The following is a 19,040-nucleotide window of genomic DNA, read 5'->3' as shown; positions in this document are numbered from 1 at the left end:
GCCACAGTTCAGATTTGAAACAGGAGGACCGCCTGGAGGACCACAGCCTCCGTACATGGTCAGTGTTGAATATTAGAGGGAATAACCTTCTGACATGGGAGCTAAGAAGAAGTGTAACCCAAAGTGGAGTAAGAAGTCCAGCATTTTCCTTTGACATGCAGTTAAAAATATAAAGTTGTGTATGACACAGTCCACCCCCAATCCCTCAACCACCGCCGCCCTCATTAATGCACGGTCTGCTCCGACCTTCATCTCAGGTCGGAGCGTAGCCGGAAACGTGTGTCACTACTTCTTGTTCAGTTTGTAGTGTGTCCTGAGGCGAGACCTGGTTTAGAGACTTTCACATGGTGTTGCCAAGTTCAGGGTATTGAAAAGAGCCTGCTCACTCCACAAGTAGAGCATCAAGTTAAATAGTGTCGTCAAACTGTAAAGAATTGAGAAAGGCGTTTCTTCTCCCGCTATTATTCAGAGCCTTTTTTAACACGTTCTCCAGAATCATCCCACATCATTCAATAATCCAGATTTGAGTTCCATTTCATCAAGGACTGATCTGTGATAACCTCATAAACCTGATTCTCGGTCTAAAACAGTGAGAGGATAAAATCTGTAAATATCAGTCGCTGACATGAACAAAGCAGGACACCACCGTCCCCCTGTGGATAAAACAGATCCTACAAGCAGCAGGTCAAACTAAGGACACTCATGCTGTGGTTTGTTCAGTACAACAATTATTACCTGACGAGTAAACGATAAGCTCATATCAAGTCACATTCTACACAAACCTCAGGAACAACATGAGACGATTTGAGTCATTTTTTGGGATTTTATTTTGTTTGTTACAAACAGGATCAGAGGAGGTCCTTTACTTTCCGGGGAGGATGATACCGTCATACTGAAGGAAGAAAAAACAAAACAAGAGGAAAGCATTAGAAAACAATCATTTCATTAGTCGACATCAAACATGAACTTCAGGTCAGTCTGATTGTTAGAGTAATAAAGGAGACGGAAGCAGCGACTGAGCCACAGATTTCAGAATAAATCCCCAAAGTCATTTTTAAACAACCAGACGAGTTGCAGAAACAAACATTCACTTCCAAATTAACCCAACATGACCCAGTTCTTCCTTTTCTTGGGCATTTAAATAAGCACATAGATACCCGATCATAAACGTCCTCAAACTGAAAGGAAGCCTCTTCAAGGATCAAGACATCCGGCCCCAGTTCAGTTTGGTGAAGCCCAACCCCACCCGTCTTTCGCCCCTTTAATAACCGCCTCGTTTCCCACATTTTAAAGCTTCTCTACAATCACAGGTTCGCTCAGGTGATGTACAGCCTCTGACAAACACTCACTTTCTGCTGGAACCAGCGCATGGCCTCCTCTTTGCGGATGCGGTGCCTGAAACCGATGCGGCCTGTTTTCCGCTTCTTGTCGGCGATGCTGAAGCCGGGTCTGCCCAGAACCTGAGCGACAAAGAGAGGACAGAGCCGGTCAGGGGGGGGGCGCTTCAACATTAAACATGTTTATGCATACACATGGACACTCAAAGTATCAATTCAGACATATTTTAAAGTATATAAAACATATTTACTCTGGCAACTTGTCTCTGAGCTGATATTTATTATAATTTGTGGTACTGTCCTTCAATGGTTTTGCATCAAATAACAAAAGCACACAAACCAAATGAAATCCAAACCACACTAAAGCAGATTGTGATCAGTATCTGTCGCTGGACTCTGAACTTCAGGAGTGAATGTAGTCAGAAACTTCAGGACTCTGTCACCCGATTATTGTTTATCCTCTAAAACCTTAAAACATTTTCAAATCCGAGAGGTTTTCAATCAATCTTTCAAAAAACTTCTCAAGAAGCAGAGCAGGTTTTCTGGCACAACTTCACCAACTATCAAGGTTCACAGAGAGGTCAAAAAGCTCCAGCAGGACTTCTTTAAAGAGTTTAAAGATCAACTTCATGAAATTAAAATTGATCTTCAAACTATAACTGTTGGGAGTTTTTTGACCTTTAAAAAAAAAAAAAAAGTGACAAAGAAAATCAGCTGCTTCAGTTTTTGTAACATCAAATGACAAACAATCACGACCGCCGCATCACATTCATCCTTGAAAGAAAACCAGAAACCCTTTATCTGCATGGGCAAACTTTTTTACTGTGTGAATAAAAAGATCACCAATAACGTCAACCTGTCAGGCGACGTGAATAAGATCTTAATCTGACCTTCAAAATGTGATTTTCCCTCAATAACCTCCAGTAGAAGTTTTCAACTAAAGTTTACAAATGACTAATCACAGAAAGAAAATGTTAAATTTTCACTTAAAACATCTAATAATATCACATTTAAAACATTACTTTAAACAAAACCAACAGTTTCAGTGCCCGAAGACAGAAACCATCTGAGATAAAATAAAAACTAAAAATCAGTAAATCAGAACATTTTACAAAGCGTCCTGGCTGTACAAAGTCTTCCACTTAAACGACTGTTTTTCATCTTGACTGACGGCACACATCACCAAACGAGTCACCTCCAGCCAGCTCACTCACCACGTAGAAGTCCAGTCCGTAGATGCCGATGCTGGGGTCGTACTTGATGCCCAGATCGATGTGCTCCTGGATACCGAAGCCGAAGTTCCCGGTATCTGAGAAGTTGTTCTTTCTCAACTCGTACTCGCGCACCTAGAGGCCGGAGCAGCGGAGAGGAGGCGTTTTTACCAAGACAGCGATTACTCTCTTCATAACATCATGTTATAACTCTGGGTACTGAGGAGAAGTGAAACAGTGTTTGATCACTCTTTTCTGACCTTGAGTCCTTTCTCCAGGATCTCCTCAGCCTTGGCTCCACGGACGGTGCAGTGGACAGCAATCTTTTCATTTCTGCGGATACCGAATGATCGCACAGTGTAGCGGGCTGCAGGTGGAGGAGAGAAAACCATGTTAGTCCAACACAGATTTAAGGTCACCTTAAAATACATCTCAACGCCACGTTTTAAGACGATACAGTCTTTGTTTTTTTTTGTGTGTAAATGGTCGATAGTTTGGAAGCCGTAAAATAAACTCCAGATCTTTAAGTCATATTTTAACCTAAAGCTGCTGCGAGCCAAACAGAGAGCAGCGATAACCTTTTCCAACTCACAAGGGCCAAATTCAAACATTCCCAAAATCTATTTGTTGTCTCACAAAGCTGCAAAAGTTGTTCATGTCTCCTTCAAACGGAGAAGAGGAAGTGACTTCATCTAAAACGCTCAGATATATCGACTACCTTGTTAGGTTAGATTTGTAAATGCGAATTGTGCTCTATTCTTTTAACCGCTTTAGTTTGTGGGTTAGGGTCATCAGTGGCAGGTCGATGTAAGAGGCGCTTTCAGGGGACGCACACCTAACTGCGCTTATTGATGACACACACGCCGCGTCGCTCTATCACAGTAATCACCGCAGCTGCAGAAAAACATCAACAACGGCATCGCAAGAAGCTAACATTTTTCACAGGAGACATCACACCTTGATGTGTTCATTTACTTGCTTGCCACTTCTGGTACTCAAATTTAAGACTCCAAAATTAGGTGCCTGACACTTTTATGTTTGTTGCCATGGTTATCAGGTTAAAGGGTACTGATCTCATTTACATCGATGTCATACACTGCCTGCCCCCCCCCAAAAAGATCACACACTTAATATTTCGTTTGATTACGGCAACACATTCGCTGTGGCATTGTTTCGATAAGCTTCTGCAACATCACAAGATTAATTTTTCACTAAGATCTTGTATCGATGATGGGAGAGTCGGTCCACTGCGCAAAGTCTTCTCCAACAACATCCCAAAGATTCTCAATGGGGTTAATGTCTGGACTCTGTGGTGGACAATCCATGTGTGAAAGTGACGTCTCATGCACCGTGAACCACTCGTTCACAATTTGAGCCCGATGAATCCTGATGGATCATCTTGGAATATGCCCGTGCCATCAGGGAAGAAGAAATCCATTGATGGCATAACCAGGTCATTCAGTATATTCAGGTAGAGCTGACCACGTAATGTTGCTGAACCTAGACCTGACCAACCCCAGATCACAGCACTGCCCCCCCACAGGCTTGCACAGTAGGCATGACGGGTGCATCATGTCATCTGCCTCTCTTCTTACCCTGATCACTCTGGAACAGGGGAAATCTTCCTTCCAATTTTTAATAACGCATTGGACAGTTCTTAACCCAATTTTAGTCGTTTCTACAATCTCCTTAGATGTTTTCTCTGCTTGACGCATGCCAACGATTTGACCGAAACAGACTTAACATCTTTTCCAACGACCACAGGATGGGTCTTTCAACATAGAAGTTTAAGAAATGAGAAGCCACTCATTGCACCAGTTGTGGTTAAATAACTGAAAGAGAATCCCCCAATGGGAGGCTCTTACCTATTCGCTTAGTTAAATCCAGGTGGCAGTGTATAAATCTCTGCTTAGCCAATAACAATCTCCACAGGATCAACCAGGTTAACTGTGTGTAACCCTGAAACACACACACACACACACACACACACACACACACACACACACTCACCCTTGGAGAAGACGGGGGTCTGCCCCGTGAGCTGCTCCAGCACCTTGGCGGCTCGGGTCAGCCTGTCTCCGCTCTCACCGACGCAGATGTTCAGGCAGAGCTTGCGGATGCGAAGCTCTCTCATGGGGTTCTCCTTCTTCTCACCCTGGTCCTGAGGGTCACACATGTTAACAGCTTAAACATCCAACAGTAACAACAACAAACAAAAAAAAAAAAGAAGAAGACATCGGGCACATGACGCGGACAACTGCATGTGTGACACCTTTGTGAACTGCTGCTACCTCATTAGATTTACCTACAAGCAACACACCTGCAAACAGGACAGGGTAAGAAACACTTAATTTAAAAAGGTGTTCACCAACAAACCGAGCTTATTTTCCCACATTAATTTAAGTGAATCTTTAAGTTTTAAAGCTGTTTTACAAACTTCTCTCTCTCTCTCTGATCAACACATGCCGGCCGGACATGTCTGTGCATATCCCTGTCGTTAGCATCAAGGCACAAGCACATCGGGAAATTCACACATTAAACATAATTATTAAACATCAGATAAAGTCAGGACGAGTCGACTTTTAAAACTTGAGGCGTCCGCTTTCAACCGTGACTTCGTAATTATGACTAAAACACGACGTTTCACCGGACCACAGCGTCCTCTCCGTGCTAACGTGTTAGCATCACTCGGTTACACAGTTTAACTCTGTCCCGTGATCTTTATTAAACAAATATAACTCCAGATCACAAGTTCACGATCAAGTCCACGTTTCTAAGCTTTAATCTGCGGGCAGGATGGCCTCACAGCCCCGATGATGAATGATTACAACCCCGAGTTGAGATTCGATCGCCATAGTACGATGTGAGACAGTACTCACCGCCATGTTGGATCACTAGAAGAGGACGTTACGCTTCCGGTGAAAAGTATTTATAGCAGAGTGTTCACTCTAAAAGCGTTCGGTGAAACATGACGGAGACGACGCGATAGTTCCGTTTTACGCAAATTGGTGAAATAGTCAAGATTCAAGATTTTTATTTGTCACATGCTCATACTATGGAAGCCCATTTCCGCCAGTAAAAAAAATAAAAATGAAAATAATAAAGTCTCATAATTTTTTTTATCTCATTATTTTGACTTTTCTCATTATTATGACTTTAAATCTCATTATTATGACTATATATCTCAATTTCGACTTTTTATCTCGTAATTTTGACTTTTTATCTCATTAATATGACTTTTTATCTCATTATTATGACTTTTTATCTCATTATTATGACTATATATCTCAATTTCGACTTTTTATCTCGTAATTTTGACTTTTTATCTCATTATTATGACTTTTTATCTCATTATTATGACTTTATATCTCATAATTTTGACTTTTTATCTCATAATTTTGACTTTATATCTCAATTTTGACTTTTTATCTCATTAATATGACTTTTTATCTCATTATTATGACTTTATATCTCATAATTTCGACTTATTATGACTTTATTATTTTCATTTTTATTTTTTTAACTGGCGGAAATGGGCTTCCATATCATATAGATGTGCAGTGAAATGTAAATACTGTTCCGCAAGGCCATGCAATAACACTCAATTACTAATACACATGTATACAGTAAAATAGAATATAATGTAAAATTTAAAAAATGATTATTTGAATGTACAAAATATAAAATATAGAATAATGTTAACAGTGTAAAGTGTCCAGGGTGTCAAAGTGCAATGTGCCGATTGGAATGTGTGTGCATCATGTAATCAATACATGTAAATATCAAATTACAAATACCCTAAATACAGTATATTGAAAAATTATTTTATCGCCTGGAAGGATATTGTTAAATTCGATTGAGTAACATAAATGTCAACAATATATATATATAAATATATAGGCTACATTATATTATTATTTTATTTGTTTCATTTGTTCACAAGCACAGCAGTGAATAACAACACGATACCATAAATAAAAAAACACCACACAATACAAAATAATAATACATTTGTAAATAGAAGGGGACAACATAAAATATAAGATTTGCCTAACCCAGGGGTTCTCAAACTTGTCAGCTTCTGACCCCCAGAATAAGGGTGCCAGAGACTGGGGACCCCCTCCCTGGAGGTGGTTAAGGCGTATATGGTAGTGCACAGCCTCGCACACACAGGCCTACAGTAATTTATTGTAAGAAAGGCTAGTAGCACATCACAAATAATTTCCATACATAGACTAAGGCAATGAGCGGACGTACAAAACTTAATAAATAGTATCAGATCGTTCAGTAATGATACATAAATCTGCAATCGTACAGTTTGTGTCAGGCTTTAGCTTAACCAAGTAGCAACCTCTGATGTTGGAAAAGTGAATCCAATGCAGAAGTGCAAAAACCTGCAGTCCCTCGAGTGTCCACTCCAGGCTGACTGCAAAAAGCCCAGAAGTTACAAACACACCATGATGTTAAAGTGCTCATTTTTTACAACAGAATTCAACATCTTTATGTAACTCATCCTTTTAGATTTACTGAAGGATCAAAGTTTTTCATAGTAAGTGACGTGGCTGATCTGACTGACAGACCGTTTGTCAGGAGGCTTAAGGCCCGCCTCAGCTCCACCTCTTTGTTTCCAATATGGCAACCACCATCAATGGGCTTCAGAAACCAAAAGGTGACGTCACTGAGATCACGTCCATTTTTTTTATACAGCCTATGAGCTTAACTATTGGAGAGATTATTACTTACATCAAATTGAATCAAATATGTGGATTCTACTTGTAAGATTTTCACTTTTTCATTCACTTTTTAGCAACTAAAAAATCTGGAAATTATTATAATTCATCAAATTCCATGTTTACATGACATTTCAAAACTACATTACAATCGCTTAAAGACGGATAATAAAAAGATGGAAATCAGTGATCATGTGATTAGGTTGTTTGAAGTTTGACTGAAAAATAGTGAACTTTCTGTATTGGTGAGAATTGAGTTTTACTTTTCTGCAGCTCACACTGAAAATGCTAATTGTCCCAAAGCAGTTTTCTTTAACTCTGCTTAAGAGTCACCTCTCACTGATGTTTATGTTGATATAGGATGGGAAATTCTGTTTTTACACTCTGTAAATCATGCAACACACACATAGGCTGAAATACACACACACACACACACACACACACACACACACACACACACACACACACACACATGCACAAACAGGATCCTATGAACATGCACTAATGGAGAGATGTCAGAGTGATGGAGCGGCCCCCGGCAGGCACTCCTGAGCTGGTGGTGGGGAGGGGGTTTGGTGCCTTGCTCAAGGGCACCTCGGCAGTGCTCAGGAAGCGATATGGCACCTCTCCAGCTACCAGAGCAACTTCCATATTTGGTCCATATTTATGTCTATATGTTTGTCTTTTTGTGTGTGTGTGTGTGTGTGTGTTACTTTGTTACTAAATGAAAATGAAAATAAAAATATTGGTTAAAAACATAAAAATACTGTAGACAGACATGTTTCCTGAATAACTGGGAGGGACACAGTTTTAAATGCTAAGTGAGTCAGAGGTTCACTATAAATGACTAAATCATGCTTTCATTGAAGGAACAGAATCAAGAAAAGACATGTCCTCATTTTGCAGGTTTACATTTTTATTATTTTGCCTCCAACCTAGTTATTAAAATAGTTATCTCCCAAGAGAAACAAGCCTTCTTTTCCTGCGGAAACTTTTGCGATGGACTTTAATCAGCATTGAAAAGAAGACAGTGTTGAGGTGGAGAGGGGACGGCTGCAGACATGTGACTTCTTTTTCCATCTTCTGAACACGAAGTCATTTTTTATTGGCCTTTACTGCCGCCTTGGTGACTTTTCCAGCGGTATCACTCTTACAGACTGACTTAATGACACCCACAGCCACGGTCTGTCTCATGTCGCGCACAGCAAAACGCCCTGAAAGGAAGAGACAGAAACAGAGGAGTCCATAAGAGGCTGAGCAAGTGGGACTGGGAAACTGCTGAGAGGGAAATCTGAAACACGTGGCTTTGGTGTGTTGATGTAATAAAATGTTTAACCATTAAAAGCTTTAAATCTGAACTATTGTGTTTGCAGGTTCATTCTTAACTAGATGGAAAAATGGTGTTTGTTTGAAGGTTTTTTAATCATTTTCCATGGTTTTCCCTCAGAAGACTGACTCTGTTGACAATTCATTACAGTACGTTGAACCAAGCTGTACACATTTGAACTCCTGCTGTTAGGAGCTGTTGTTCCGACTCAGCAGGCGTTCATGAACATTTTCCAACCTGGAAACTCTTTGAATGTGACAGTCACATTTGTGCATGAAAAGTGCCCAAAGAGAGAAGTAAGAGATGTGGTGTACAGCATGTATACTAATGCAGGAGATGATGGATAAAACACATTTTACTCACCCAGTGGAGGATAATCGGCGAAGGCCTCGACACACAAGGGTTTGGAAGGGACCATATTGACCATGGCAGCGTCTCCAGATTTAATATGCTTTGGGTTGTCCTCAATCTTCTTGCCAGAACGACGGTCCACCTTCTCGATGAGCTCATGAAACTTGCAGGCAATGTGAGCGGTGTGGCAATCAAGCACAGGGGCGTAACCTGCATGGATCTCTCCAGGGTGGTTCAGGACGATGACCTAAAAAAGGTGGCATGACAATAATTCCTAATGATTTCATTGTTTGTGTGATTTTAAATGTGATATCACAGGTAATGACAATGGTCACAAGGGTTTAGCTTTTTCATAGATTTTGGATTCTGCATGAAGGAGCTAAATGTTGCTACCTGTGTCCACTAGTTGGTGCAAGAGAGCACACACAAAAAGCCCACAGCATTGTGTTGCTATACATCAAATGTAGAGCACACAGGGAAGATATGTTATTTACATGTTAGCCCCCCTAAACGTGGCACTGGAATAATCCTCAAACAATATGGCCCCTCCATTTTTTGGGGGGTGAAAATGTCTGAACTCTGGCAGTTTGCTGAAAACCTGAAAGCGGCACATAACATCAACTGTCTCCATCATCGTTTTTTATTGACCCTTGTTAGGGACGCACCAATGCATCGGTTTGCATTACATCGGTATCAGCTGATATCGACTCTGTTGACAGACATCAGCCCACCGGCAAGTAAATTGGCTTGAACCAATGTCAGTAGCTGATGTTTTTATTAAATGCTGGCGAGCTAGTTTACCTATACCTGCTTATTTAGAGAATGTTTTTTTAATGGGCAGAGGGAGTCACCTGTTGGTCATAGTCTGATCTGTTTTCATGGTCAAACAAGAGAGAAAATGGTACCAGTGATCATGTTCTTGATGAAGTCCCTGTTTCCAGGGGCATCAATGATAGTCATGTAGTATTTTTGTAGTAATTTCTCTCTTTTCAATCTTCTTCTCTCCTTTATGATTCACGCTCACCTGGGCAATGAAGTCCTTGGTTCCCTTTGGTGGGTTGTTCTTGGAGTCACCGGCAACGTTTCCTCTGCGAATATCCTTGATGGACACGTTCTTCACGTTGAAGCCTACGTTGTCGCCGGGCAGAGCCTCGGTCAGAGCCTCGTGGTGCATCTCCACAGACTTCACCTCAGTGGTAAGGTTACAGGGAGCGAAGGTGACGATGGTACCAGGCTTTAGGATACCAGTCTCAACACGACCGACGGGTACAGTTCCAATACCTAAGAGACAAAGCAGAAATGAAACAGAGTTTTTTAGATATTGATTGGCACAAAAATCTGCAGACAGAAATGCACACACACACACTGCCAAGACAGTGACTGACCACTCCCAGGACTGGTCCATTTATCAGTATCATGAGTCAGCAGCAGGTCTTAGACCACAGTGCTACATGCTATCATTTCAACTCACCATGTTTCTTTCAGAAAAAAGCAGCTGCTGCTTCAATACTTTTTGTGCTCTTTACTTTCACTTTGATAATTTGTGACCGAGTTCTGGGTGGTTGTAGAGATATAAGATATATGCATGGCAGCTACATGAAAACTAAATGTTGGGGTGCTATGATGATCTGCTACAGTCAATGAGGTGAAGTTACAGGATCTGATACTCCTTACCTCCAATTTTGTAGACATCCTGCAGTGGCAGACGCAGGGGCTTGTCGGTTGGGCGTTTTGGGGTCAAGATGGAATCAAGAGCGTTGAACAAAGTTTTTCCGGTGGCATCACCTTCTTTACGCTCAATGCTCCATCCCTTGAACCAGGGCATCTAAGAAAAGATTCAAAGTTTGATTAGAAATGTTTCATTAGAAATGTACCATACCAAATCCAATAAGTTAGTGGATTTACAGTTGGCAAATCTGTCTCACCTTCGCACTGGGCTCCAGCATGTTGTCTCCGTGCCATCCAGAGATGGGGACAAAGGCAACAGCTTTCGGGTTGTAGCCGACCTTCTTGATGTAGGTGCTCAATTCCTTAGTGATTTCCTCGAAACGGCTCTCACAGTAAGGGGGCTCTGTGGAGTCCATCTTGTTGACTCCAATGATGAGCTGCTTCACACCGAGGGTGAAGGCCAGCAGGGCATGCTCACGGGTCTGACCATTTTTGGAGATACCGGCCTCAAACTCACCGACACCGGCAGCAACGATCAGCACAGCGCAGTCAGCCTGAACAGGGAGAAATATTCTTTAACTTTGCATAAATGTATGTTTTTTGTTGCAGCGAATATGCCAGTTGTTGCTCTTTCAATGTTTTTTTTAAAACAAAAAATGTAGGAATACAAGCAGCAACAGCAGCAGCTTGTGGTACAATGGTCAAAACCTGAGAGTGAAAAGTTAGCAGTGAACAGATTAAAGAAGTGCATCTTTACCTGAGAGGTACCGGTGATCATGTTCTTGATGAAGTCCCTGTGTCCAGGGGCATCAATGATGGTCACGTAGAATTTTTCCGTCTCAAACTTCCACAGAGCGATGTCGATGGTGATACCACGCTCACGCTCGGCTTTCAGTTTGTCCAGCACCCAGGCGTACTTGAAGGAACTCTTGCCCATCTGTCACAATAAAGGCAACACAAAAAGGTCAAGATTAGATAGGGACTAAAAGACAGTTTTAATAAAGTCAATATTTGAATTACAAAATAAATGTTTTGAGTTAATGTAAAACTAGCTTAGATTTACTTTACTTAATTTTGTATGGGGATTAACAAAGCATTTTTTTTAAAGAGGACATATTATATCCCTTTTCTACCTTTTCAAACAGTCCCCTGTGGTCTAAATGAAACATCTGTGCTGTTTTCGTCACATGTTATATTTTGTCAAAATATAACATGAATCAAGCACCAGAGGAGGTTTGTGACCCTGTATAAACCAGTGTTCAAAAAAACTGTTAACGTGGATTTTTCACAATATGTCCCCTTCAAATGTATATTTTTGGATTGCTATGCCTTTATTTGGAGTTAGGAAAGCAAATTAAGTCAAAAATTGGGGAGAGAGAGAGTGTATGGAATGACATGTGGGAAAGGAGCCACAGGTCAGGTGGATTCAAACCCTGGCCGTCTGCTTGGATGAGTATGTGTTGTAATTGTGTTGTATTGCATACGATGACAATAAGTGTCTTACGTCTTTTGTATTCACAAACATACTTATATAACTCATATCCTGTCTTACATCCAGGTTTCCATTTGTTAAAATCCTTGACGATATTCATGTTTTATTAATATTTACCTTACCCTTTCATTTGTTGATAATGTAACTAAATATTTAGAAGAAATGTTGTATGATGTACTTAATAAGGGTGATACACATTATTCACCACAAGGTGGCAGTTTCAACAAGGTAAAAAATTGGGAGTGTCTGCTGGCCACACCTGTTTTCAAGTGAGTGTCTCAGTGCCTCAAGGTGTTAAAGTATTTGTTTAAAAAAATCCAATGTAGGCGTCTTGGGACACCTTAACCAACCTCGGCGGCTTCCTTCTCGAACTTCTCGATGGTTCTCTTGTCGATTCCTCCACATTTGTAGATCAAATGTCCGGTGGTGGTGGACTTGCCGGAGTCGACGTGGCCAATGACCACGATGTTGATGTGGATCTTTTCCTTTCCCATTTTGATTTACTGGGAATTAAAAACACAAGAACAGTTAAGTGACTTTTTATTTTTTTTAAAGATTTATTTTTCGTGCCTTTAATGCAGAGAGAGGACAGTGGATAGAGTCGGAAACCAGGGAGAGAGAATGGGGAATGACATGCGGAAAGGGGCCACGGGTGGAAGCGAACCCGGGCCTACCTAAATGTCAGCTGTTTATTTCTCTTGAAAGAAAATACAAGCTAAGTGTATTGTATGTATCAGTTTGCGATTAGTTAACATTAGCCGGAGTTAGCTAGCTGTCCACGTGGTCTCGGATCAGCATGCCGGTTGTTACATAATGTAACTTCTTATTAATTCCAACCGATCAGGTCACCTTAAACTTTCAAAACCTTTAAAGAAATAGTAACACTTCCAAAATGTAAGTCAGTGAAACTTAAACTCAAGTTAATGAATGTTATAAGTAACAAAATATCGTTTCAAACTCAATTGTTCGACAATAATTGCTCCTGTCAGAGTTGTATAATGGGCCTTTTATTGGATGGACGTTATCCACACCCAATGCATTTTGTATCCTCGCCACATGTACACGCTTTTCTTTGAAATGCAGTACAATCCAAAAGTTAAAAAAAAAGAAAAAATACACCATATTTCACTCTAAATGTTGAGAAGTTGGACTGTATATTGGCATTAAAAGGAAAAAAAAATTAAAACCATAAAAATATACCTACACACAGTTTCTGAGTATATTAACTTCTCATCTACCACATGCTATGGAAAGACAGCTGTTCAATTATCAAACCAATTTAAGTGTTTGATGTAAGAACGAAATCCAACATCGCTGGTTTAACCTCAGCTGCTGCCAATTGGTGGAAGCCTTGGCGATCATTGGACACCATGATAATGTATTAATTAGAGTTAAATACAGGTCAATATAAAACTATTCCCCCTGATAGAAACCATTATAAGTATCACTTTAAAAAAAAAGCACATTACTTCAGGATGTGTTTTTCTTTTGGTGGTATTTGAGGAGAGTTAACTCACCTGGATGGAAGGCAATGTGGAGCTGGTGGTGGATGTCCTGTCTTCTCCTGCTCGGTCTGCAACGTCCTGTATCACAATTTTCTTAAAAAGGGATCTCCGGGTGACGCCCTTTTGTAACCTATCCTCCTGTTTTTCTGGCTCTTGTTTGATCCTGCGCATAACTAAAGAAAATATGCTCTTTGCACAATCCCCACCTTGCATGACTATAACACAGCCTCAGCTGTGCATAATTACACACACCAGAGCATACCTGAGGAACTAGCTGTTGGTTCCAGTTTGGACATACCTCACACCTAAGTTTTGCTGCTTCGTCTTATCTCCCTGAAGTTTCTCTTCTGAAAAACCAATGCAGGCATAAAACAAGTGATTCATAGAGAACCAAGTTTCAGAAATAAACCGTTTTCATCTACTGATGATCCGTACGCTTTGACCTTTTGAAAAGCTGTAACTGAGACTGAGTAATGAGATTTCGTAATGAAACACAGAAGAGTCATCTTCATCTAGCCATATTTAACATTTTTATTGATCTGGTTTAAAGTTGATTATGATCGTACATTTCGCTACAAGAGTTTTAAAGAAGATGGCGCTGGGTGGCAGAAGGGGAGGGGCCAATATGGTTACACCGTTGCCTCTGCTGTGACGTGTTAAATTCAAATTACATACTAGGCCAACTAGTTCTGCTTGTTTGTTCTTCTCCAGGACATTTTACAGGACACACTAAATGTTTCTCCACAGCCTCACCTCTACATGGAGTGTGTCTTCTAAAAAAACAAAAGAAACAATAAGAAACCTTTCACATCAAAAATATAAGCCACCTATGACGCTTGGTTTCACAATGTTCAGCAACCAAAACAATATACTTACTTTACTCGAGTTACCAACAAAGTTGCCAAGATAATCAGCCTCCCAAATCCTGGCTGGCGAGAACAAAAGTGAATGACATTAATCACCCACTGAACTAATTTCTCACACTTCTTCCATCTGGCCAAAGACACAGGGTCATGAACTGGAAAAAGGCTCGTTGGAGGAGAAATATTGTTTAGACTCAATGGAGGGTTTATTGGGAAAACATTTCAAGTAGCACAGCACTCATTATGACCTTCATAACCATTAAAATGTTCACTTTTTGGGTACTTTCTTCTTTTTTTTTTAGAAATAGAGTGTATGATTAATCTCTATAGTTGAATCTTGTAGATAATGCTGCTGTTATGTTGTGTGTTTTAATGAAACTATATAAAGGGCAAAGCAGATGTCACTGAGAAAACAACGGAAGGTTCCTTTAATGTATTGTGAGGCATTTCCTGTAATGATCTGTAAAAGATCAACAGAGATGTGTCCTCAAAATACAATTCATCACAATGTGCCACAAAGTCCATGGGTTTGAGCCTAGGGGCTTCAATGTAAACTCAGTCATGGGAACATCAGTACTTAGGTTCTGATATGAGAGCTGAACCTGTTGGCAAAACAAACACTGTGTGTATTGGATGTATCTGCTGCCACAGTGCCAGAAATACAGGTCAGATGAGTTTTTAATGTGACTTTAAGAACACAGACGTTTGAAGGATTCAGACAATCATGACATATGTACTTTGATTCTTGCAGAAAGTGTGAAACTAACAATTGTTGGAAGGGCCTGTGTGCTGGAATTTCTAAACAGGGTCACAAGATGTGCCATGTGATTATTGCAGGAAATAAGAAAAAAAAACTCAACTCAATTGACTTTAAAAAAAAAAAAAAATTCCTTACTTTCCATTTGTTTGCAAAATACTTTTTTCTTTCATATGGCCCCTAAGAATCTTCAAATGAAATGATTTAAGTGTTGAAAAATGTCTCACAGCTGACAAACGTTATGAATGAGATGTTGCAATCATCACAAGGAGAAGTATGCAAAACCAACGGTGGTGCAATGCTTTGTGGATACTCCACCCACAAAAAGAAAGAAAGTGGAAAATAATTGCTCACATTAGTGTTATTAAAACAGGTTGAGTGAGCAGACATCACTCTTTTTGATAAGTTTCGACAAAGAAGAGACACACAAAAGACACACACACACGCACACGCACACACACACACACACACACACACACACACACACACACACACACACACACACACACACACACACACTCACACTGGCTAACTTGTAATTCAGATAATGATTATAGTAAGACACAACATTACCTAAATTCACTGAAACCCAGCTACTTATATTATAACACTGTTATAATGCTGAGAGAAACATGAAAACTCTAAATCAGGGAACACATGATGTGTTATTAGCCTGTGACGAGTATATACACAATTTTTACATGAGTCAGCATTAAGACCAAGGACTTCAGAGAAAAATGTCACAAACATTTTATGTATAAAATATTGATATGTAGTGATAAATAAAGAAAAGCTGACACACAGAAGCTCAATCTATCTGTAAGAAAGATACGAGTTGATGGATTAGAAATACTAAAAATGTGTTTTTCCTTAACTATAATAAAAATAGAATTATTCTTAGTGTTGTTTCATTAGAAAAAGAGGGGGTGGATGAATGGTGAGACTTGACAGCAACAATCAAGGCAGCCAGACCGTTCATGTAGAGTTTGTCCGAGAACAGCTCGATCAGTTTATCATGACAGCTCTGGGATCTCAGAAAATCTTCTGGAGTCTTCCCTGGACACAAGGTGCCGGTAACTTGTTTGAAGAGAGGAGGTGTCGTCTCCTTTACCGCAGCAGTCAAGCGTAGTGTGGAAAGCATCCAGCACTTTTGATGGCTGCGTCTTTACTGGGAGACCCTGAGACGTCCACAGCCTTGATGTACGCGGCGTTGTAGAAGTTGATCAGTTCTTTGGAGATCGTGTCCCTGTTCATGAAACCCCAGATGGCTGCGGCCGCTTCGCAAGCAAAGAGAATCACCAAAAAGAAGAAGAACGTTCCCAAGAGGCACAGAGACCCCTGTATGGCACCGTAACAACCGAGGAAGCCCACGAGCATCATCACAGCGCCAACAGCTATCAGTATGTACACACTGATATAGAAGGTTCCTGGTGCCTGGTGGCCTTCAAACTGCAGAATAAGGAGGTTGCTGGTTTGACTGTCATTGCGGAGGTACAAGGTCACACCCAAGATTACAATGGCGAGGTTGTGTTCTGATCCACAGGCAATCTGCGCCGCTCCATGGAGTGCTTTAACCTCTGTGGGCAGGCAAGCCTTCTTGTTTGGACCTCAAGCTGAAGGACCCACTGACTCCTGCTCAGGGTTCTGAATGGGTGACGCTTTTTGGCCAAGCTGTCCATAATCTCCTCTGCCCTATGTGAACACTCTCCCAGTCTCTGTTTGAGCAACGATATGGGTCCAGCCACTCCACACATGGACAACTTTTTCTCCACCCAGAAGTGAGCGCTTCATGGGAGAGGGAGAGGACAGGAAAGGCTCTGTGCTGGTCAGCTGGCCATGTTTGTTGCTTCCCCAAAGAAAAACATCACCGTCTCCTGTGAGGCACACACAATGCACTGACCCTGCTGACACCATGTGTGTCTTCTGATCCAGACCTGGTACTACAGAGGGCACTGTGGAGTTAAGGTGTGATGGGACAGGATGTGGACTCAGGGCTCTCTTGAGCGTGACTGCAAAGACCACGATCCCACTGATATACACAGCCTGAGTCAGAAGCAGCCAATGAATGTCTGAGTCACCGCTGACTCCTTCAGACTCTCAACAACCAGAGGTTCTGAAGAATGTTTGACTGTCTCTCCGACACCCAGTTGTCCAAATGCATTGGAGCCACATGCAAACACTTGACCACCAATGTAAATATCCAACCTTGTCATTCGTCCACCCATCCATCCGTCCATCCATACCCTATATACTCTCTTTTTGGTGTTATATGGTATGTTTTTATATGCTTTATGTTGTTCTTTTATGTCAAATGTTATCAGTTGACTCCCAGTGTAACCAATCAGAATCACTGAATATGAATATCCTATTTGGGATGATAAAGCTACCTATCTAGCTACATTGGAAACATCTGCTACCATACAGATCCACTTTGCTGGACCTCACAACACATCCTATTTTCAGAAAAATTGGGGTTTATAACGTAGACTATAAACATGGGACAAAGCTGGAGTGGCGTCAAACATTGGTGACTGAAGGGGGCTTGGGAAGTCCTTCGATGGCGGTGTCTATGCTGGAAATGCTGTCTCAAGCTAACACCAGGCTAAGAGCTGGAGCTGAGGCAGGTTTAAAGCCTCCTGAGAATCATCTGCAGTGCGCCCTGTCATTGGTCATGTCAGCCACACGCCTTATTATGAATAAAATGTATTCTTTAAAAAATATAAAAAGTTAAAAAAACAAAGATCCACCCCTCGTACGCTGTGAAACGATATAGACATGAGTTGTTCAGACCCGATTTTGTTTTTTGTACCAGGCTGTAATCATGTTTATTTCTGCTGTAAAAATTTACATTTTAACATGGGTGTGTATGTGACTTTCGGGTCTTTCAGAGCAAGCCTCAAGTGGACACTCGAGGAACTGCAGGTTTTTTTGCACTTCAGCATCAGCTTCATTCTTTAACACCAGAGGTTGTCGCTTGGTTTACTGATAGAAACATGGCTGTTTGATAGGCTCATCTGTGTCTACAATTGCATGGAGGAAGTAGAGAGCAGAGCTACAACTTCTCTCACAGGAGCGACCCCTAGCCACTGGTTTAGATACTGTAAGTGAATGACATCTGGGTCAAAATAGATCCTAAGAAGTGGATCGTTTCACTCTGCACTTTAAGTGGAAAGAAGATTCTTCATCAAAGTTTGCAGGAAAGCTACTCATACAGACCTGTACTCTACTCTCACCATCTACTAGAACACGTTAGAGGTTTTAAGAACCCGGCATCATAGGGCTCAAAATGTGCCCACAAGAACAAAGGGGAAGAGAACAGAAACATGAACTTGAAAATGTTTAATTCAAGTTAAAACAACCTTCAATTAGATATAGAGGGGATTTTGGGGGGTTATAGAAGGTGTTTTGAATGCGATTTAACTCACCTAATTGCAATCCAATATGGAGGTGGTGGATGTTCGTCTTCTGCTTGATCTGCAAAAACCTCAATAAAATATTCTGCAGGGCTACCCTTTTTGAAATCTTTTCTCCTGGTTTTGGATTGTGCACATAACTGTTGTTATCATACAATCCTACACTTGCATACCATGGCTGTCACTGTGCATAATTTACATGCAAAATAACACCTGGCCAACTAGTTGTACTAGTTGGGTTCTTGCGAAATGCCTTCCAAAAACAAATATTTGAAATTTTTTGAAATGGCCTTAAAAGTGCATATTTTACCAATTATTGTGAAATGACACACCGGGAGTTGTTAGGCCTATGAGTGCGTGCAGCTGTGTGAAACGGTAAATGCTTT

At 40.9% G+C, this 19,040-nt stretch overlaps 2 protein-coding genes and 1 pseudogene across 2 annotated transcripts; all 3 read right to left on the bottom strand.

The window, feature by feature from the left end:
- Positions 1–809: 809 nt before the first annotated feature.
- On the bottom strand, positions 810–5,504 carry rpl11 (ribosomal protein L11). The gene is made up of 6 exons (XM_065948092.1): positions 5,428–5,504; positions 4,559–4,709; positions 2,809–2,915; positions 2,552–2,683; positions 1,350–1,460; positions 810–892 (listed from the first exon to the last, which is right to left on the bottom strand). Exons 1-6 carry the CDS (start codon positions 5,431–5,433, stop codon positions 863–865), a joined length of 537 nt encoding a protein of 178 aa, XP_065804164.1. The 5' UTR covers positions 5,434–5,504; the 3' UTR covers positions 810–862.
- Positions 5,505–8,172: 2,668 nt separating this feature from the next.
- Positions 8,173–13,792, bottom strand: LOC109994068 (elongation factor 1-alpha). The gene is made up of 8 exons (XM_029279947.2): positions 13,634–13,792; positions 12,467–12,619; positions 11,382–11,561; positions 10,882–11,178; positions 10,631–10,781; positions 9,981–10,237; positions 8,969–9,203; positions 8,173–8,492 (listed from the first exon to the last, which is right to left on the bottom strand). Exons 2-8 carry the CDS (start codon positions 12,608–12,610, stop codon positions 8,374–8,376), a joined length of 1,383 nt encoding a protein of 460 aa, XP_029135780.2. The 5' UTR covers positions 12,611–12,619; positions 13,634–13,792; the 3' UTR covers positions 8,173–8,373.
- An 885-nt stretch (positions 13,793–14,677) lies between these two features.
- LOC136177131 (uncharacterized) lies at positions 14,678–18,970 on the bottom strand (annotated as a pseudogene).
- Between the last annotated feature and the right edge of the window lie 70 nt (positions 18,971–19,040).

The sequence above is a fragment of the Labrus bergylta genome, chromosome 19 (assembly GCF_963930695.1).
Source record: "Labrus bergylta chromosome 19, fLabBer1.1, whole genome shotgun sequence".
Lineage (NCBI taxonomy): Eukaryota > Metazoa > Chordata > Actinopteri > Labriformes > Labridae > Labrus > Labrus bergylta.
This window is presented reverse-complemented; position numbering and strand designations above follow the sequence as displayed.

Bases quoted from the DNA above. Each gene is read 5' to 3' on its own strand.
- rpl11 (XM_065948092.1), bottom strand. The intron at 2,684-2,808 runs GTCAGAAAAGAG...TCCGGCCTCTAG, and splicing joins TCCTGGAGAAAGGACTCAAG to GTGCGCGAGTACGAGTTGAG. The intron at 1,461-2,551 runs GTGAGTGAGCTG...TTTGTCGCTCAG, and splicing joins ACGGACTGGACTTCTACGTG to GTTCTGGGCAGACCCGGCTT.
- LOC109994068 (XM_029279947.2), bottom strand. From the start codon at position 12,610: ATGGGAAAGGAAAAGATCCACATCAACATCGTGGTCATTGGCCACGTC. The intron at 11,562-12,466 runs GTTGGTTAAGGT...TTATTGTGACAG, and splicing joins TCGAGAAGGAAGCCGCCGAG to ATGGGCAAGAGTTCCTTCAA. The intron at 11,179-11,381 runs GTAAAGATGCAC...CTCCCTGTTCAG, and splicing joins TGATCACCGGTACCTCTCAG to GCTGACTGCGCTGTGCTGAT.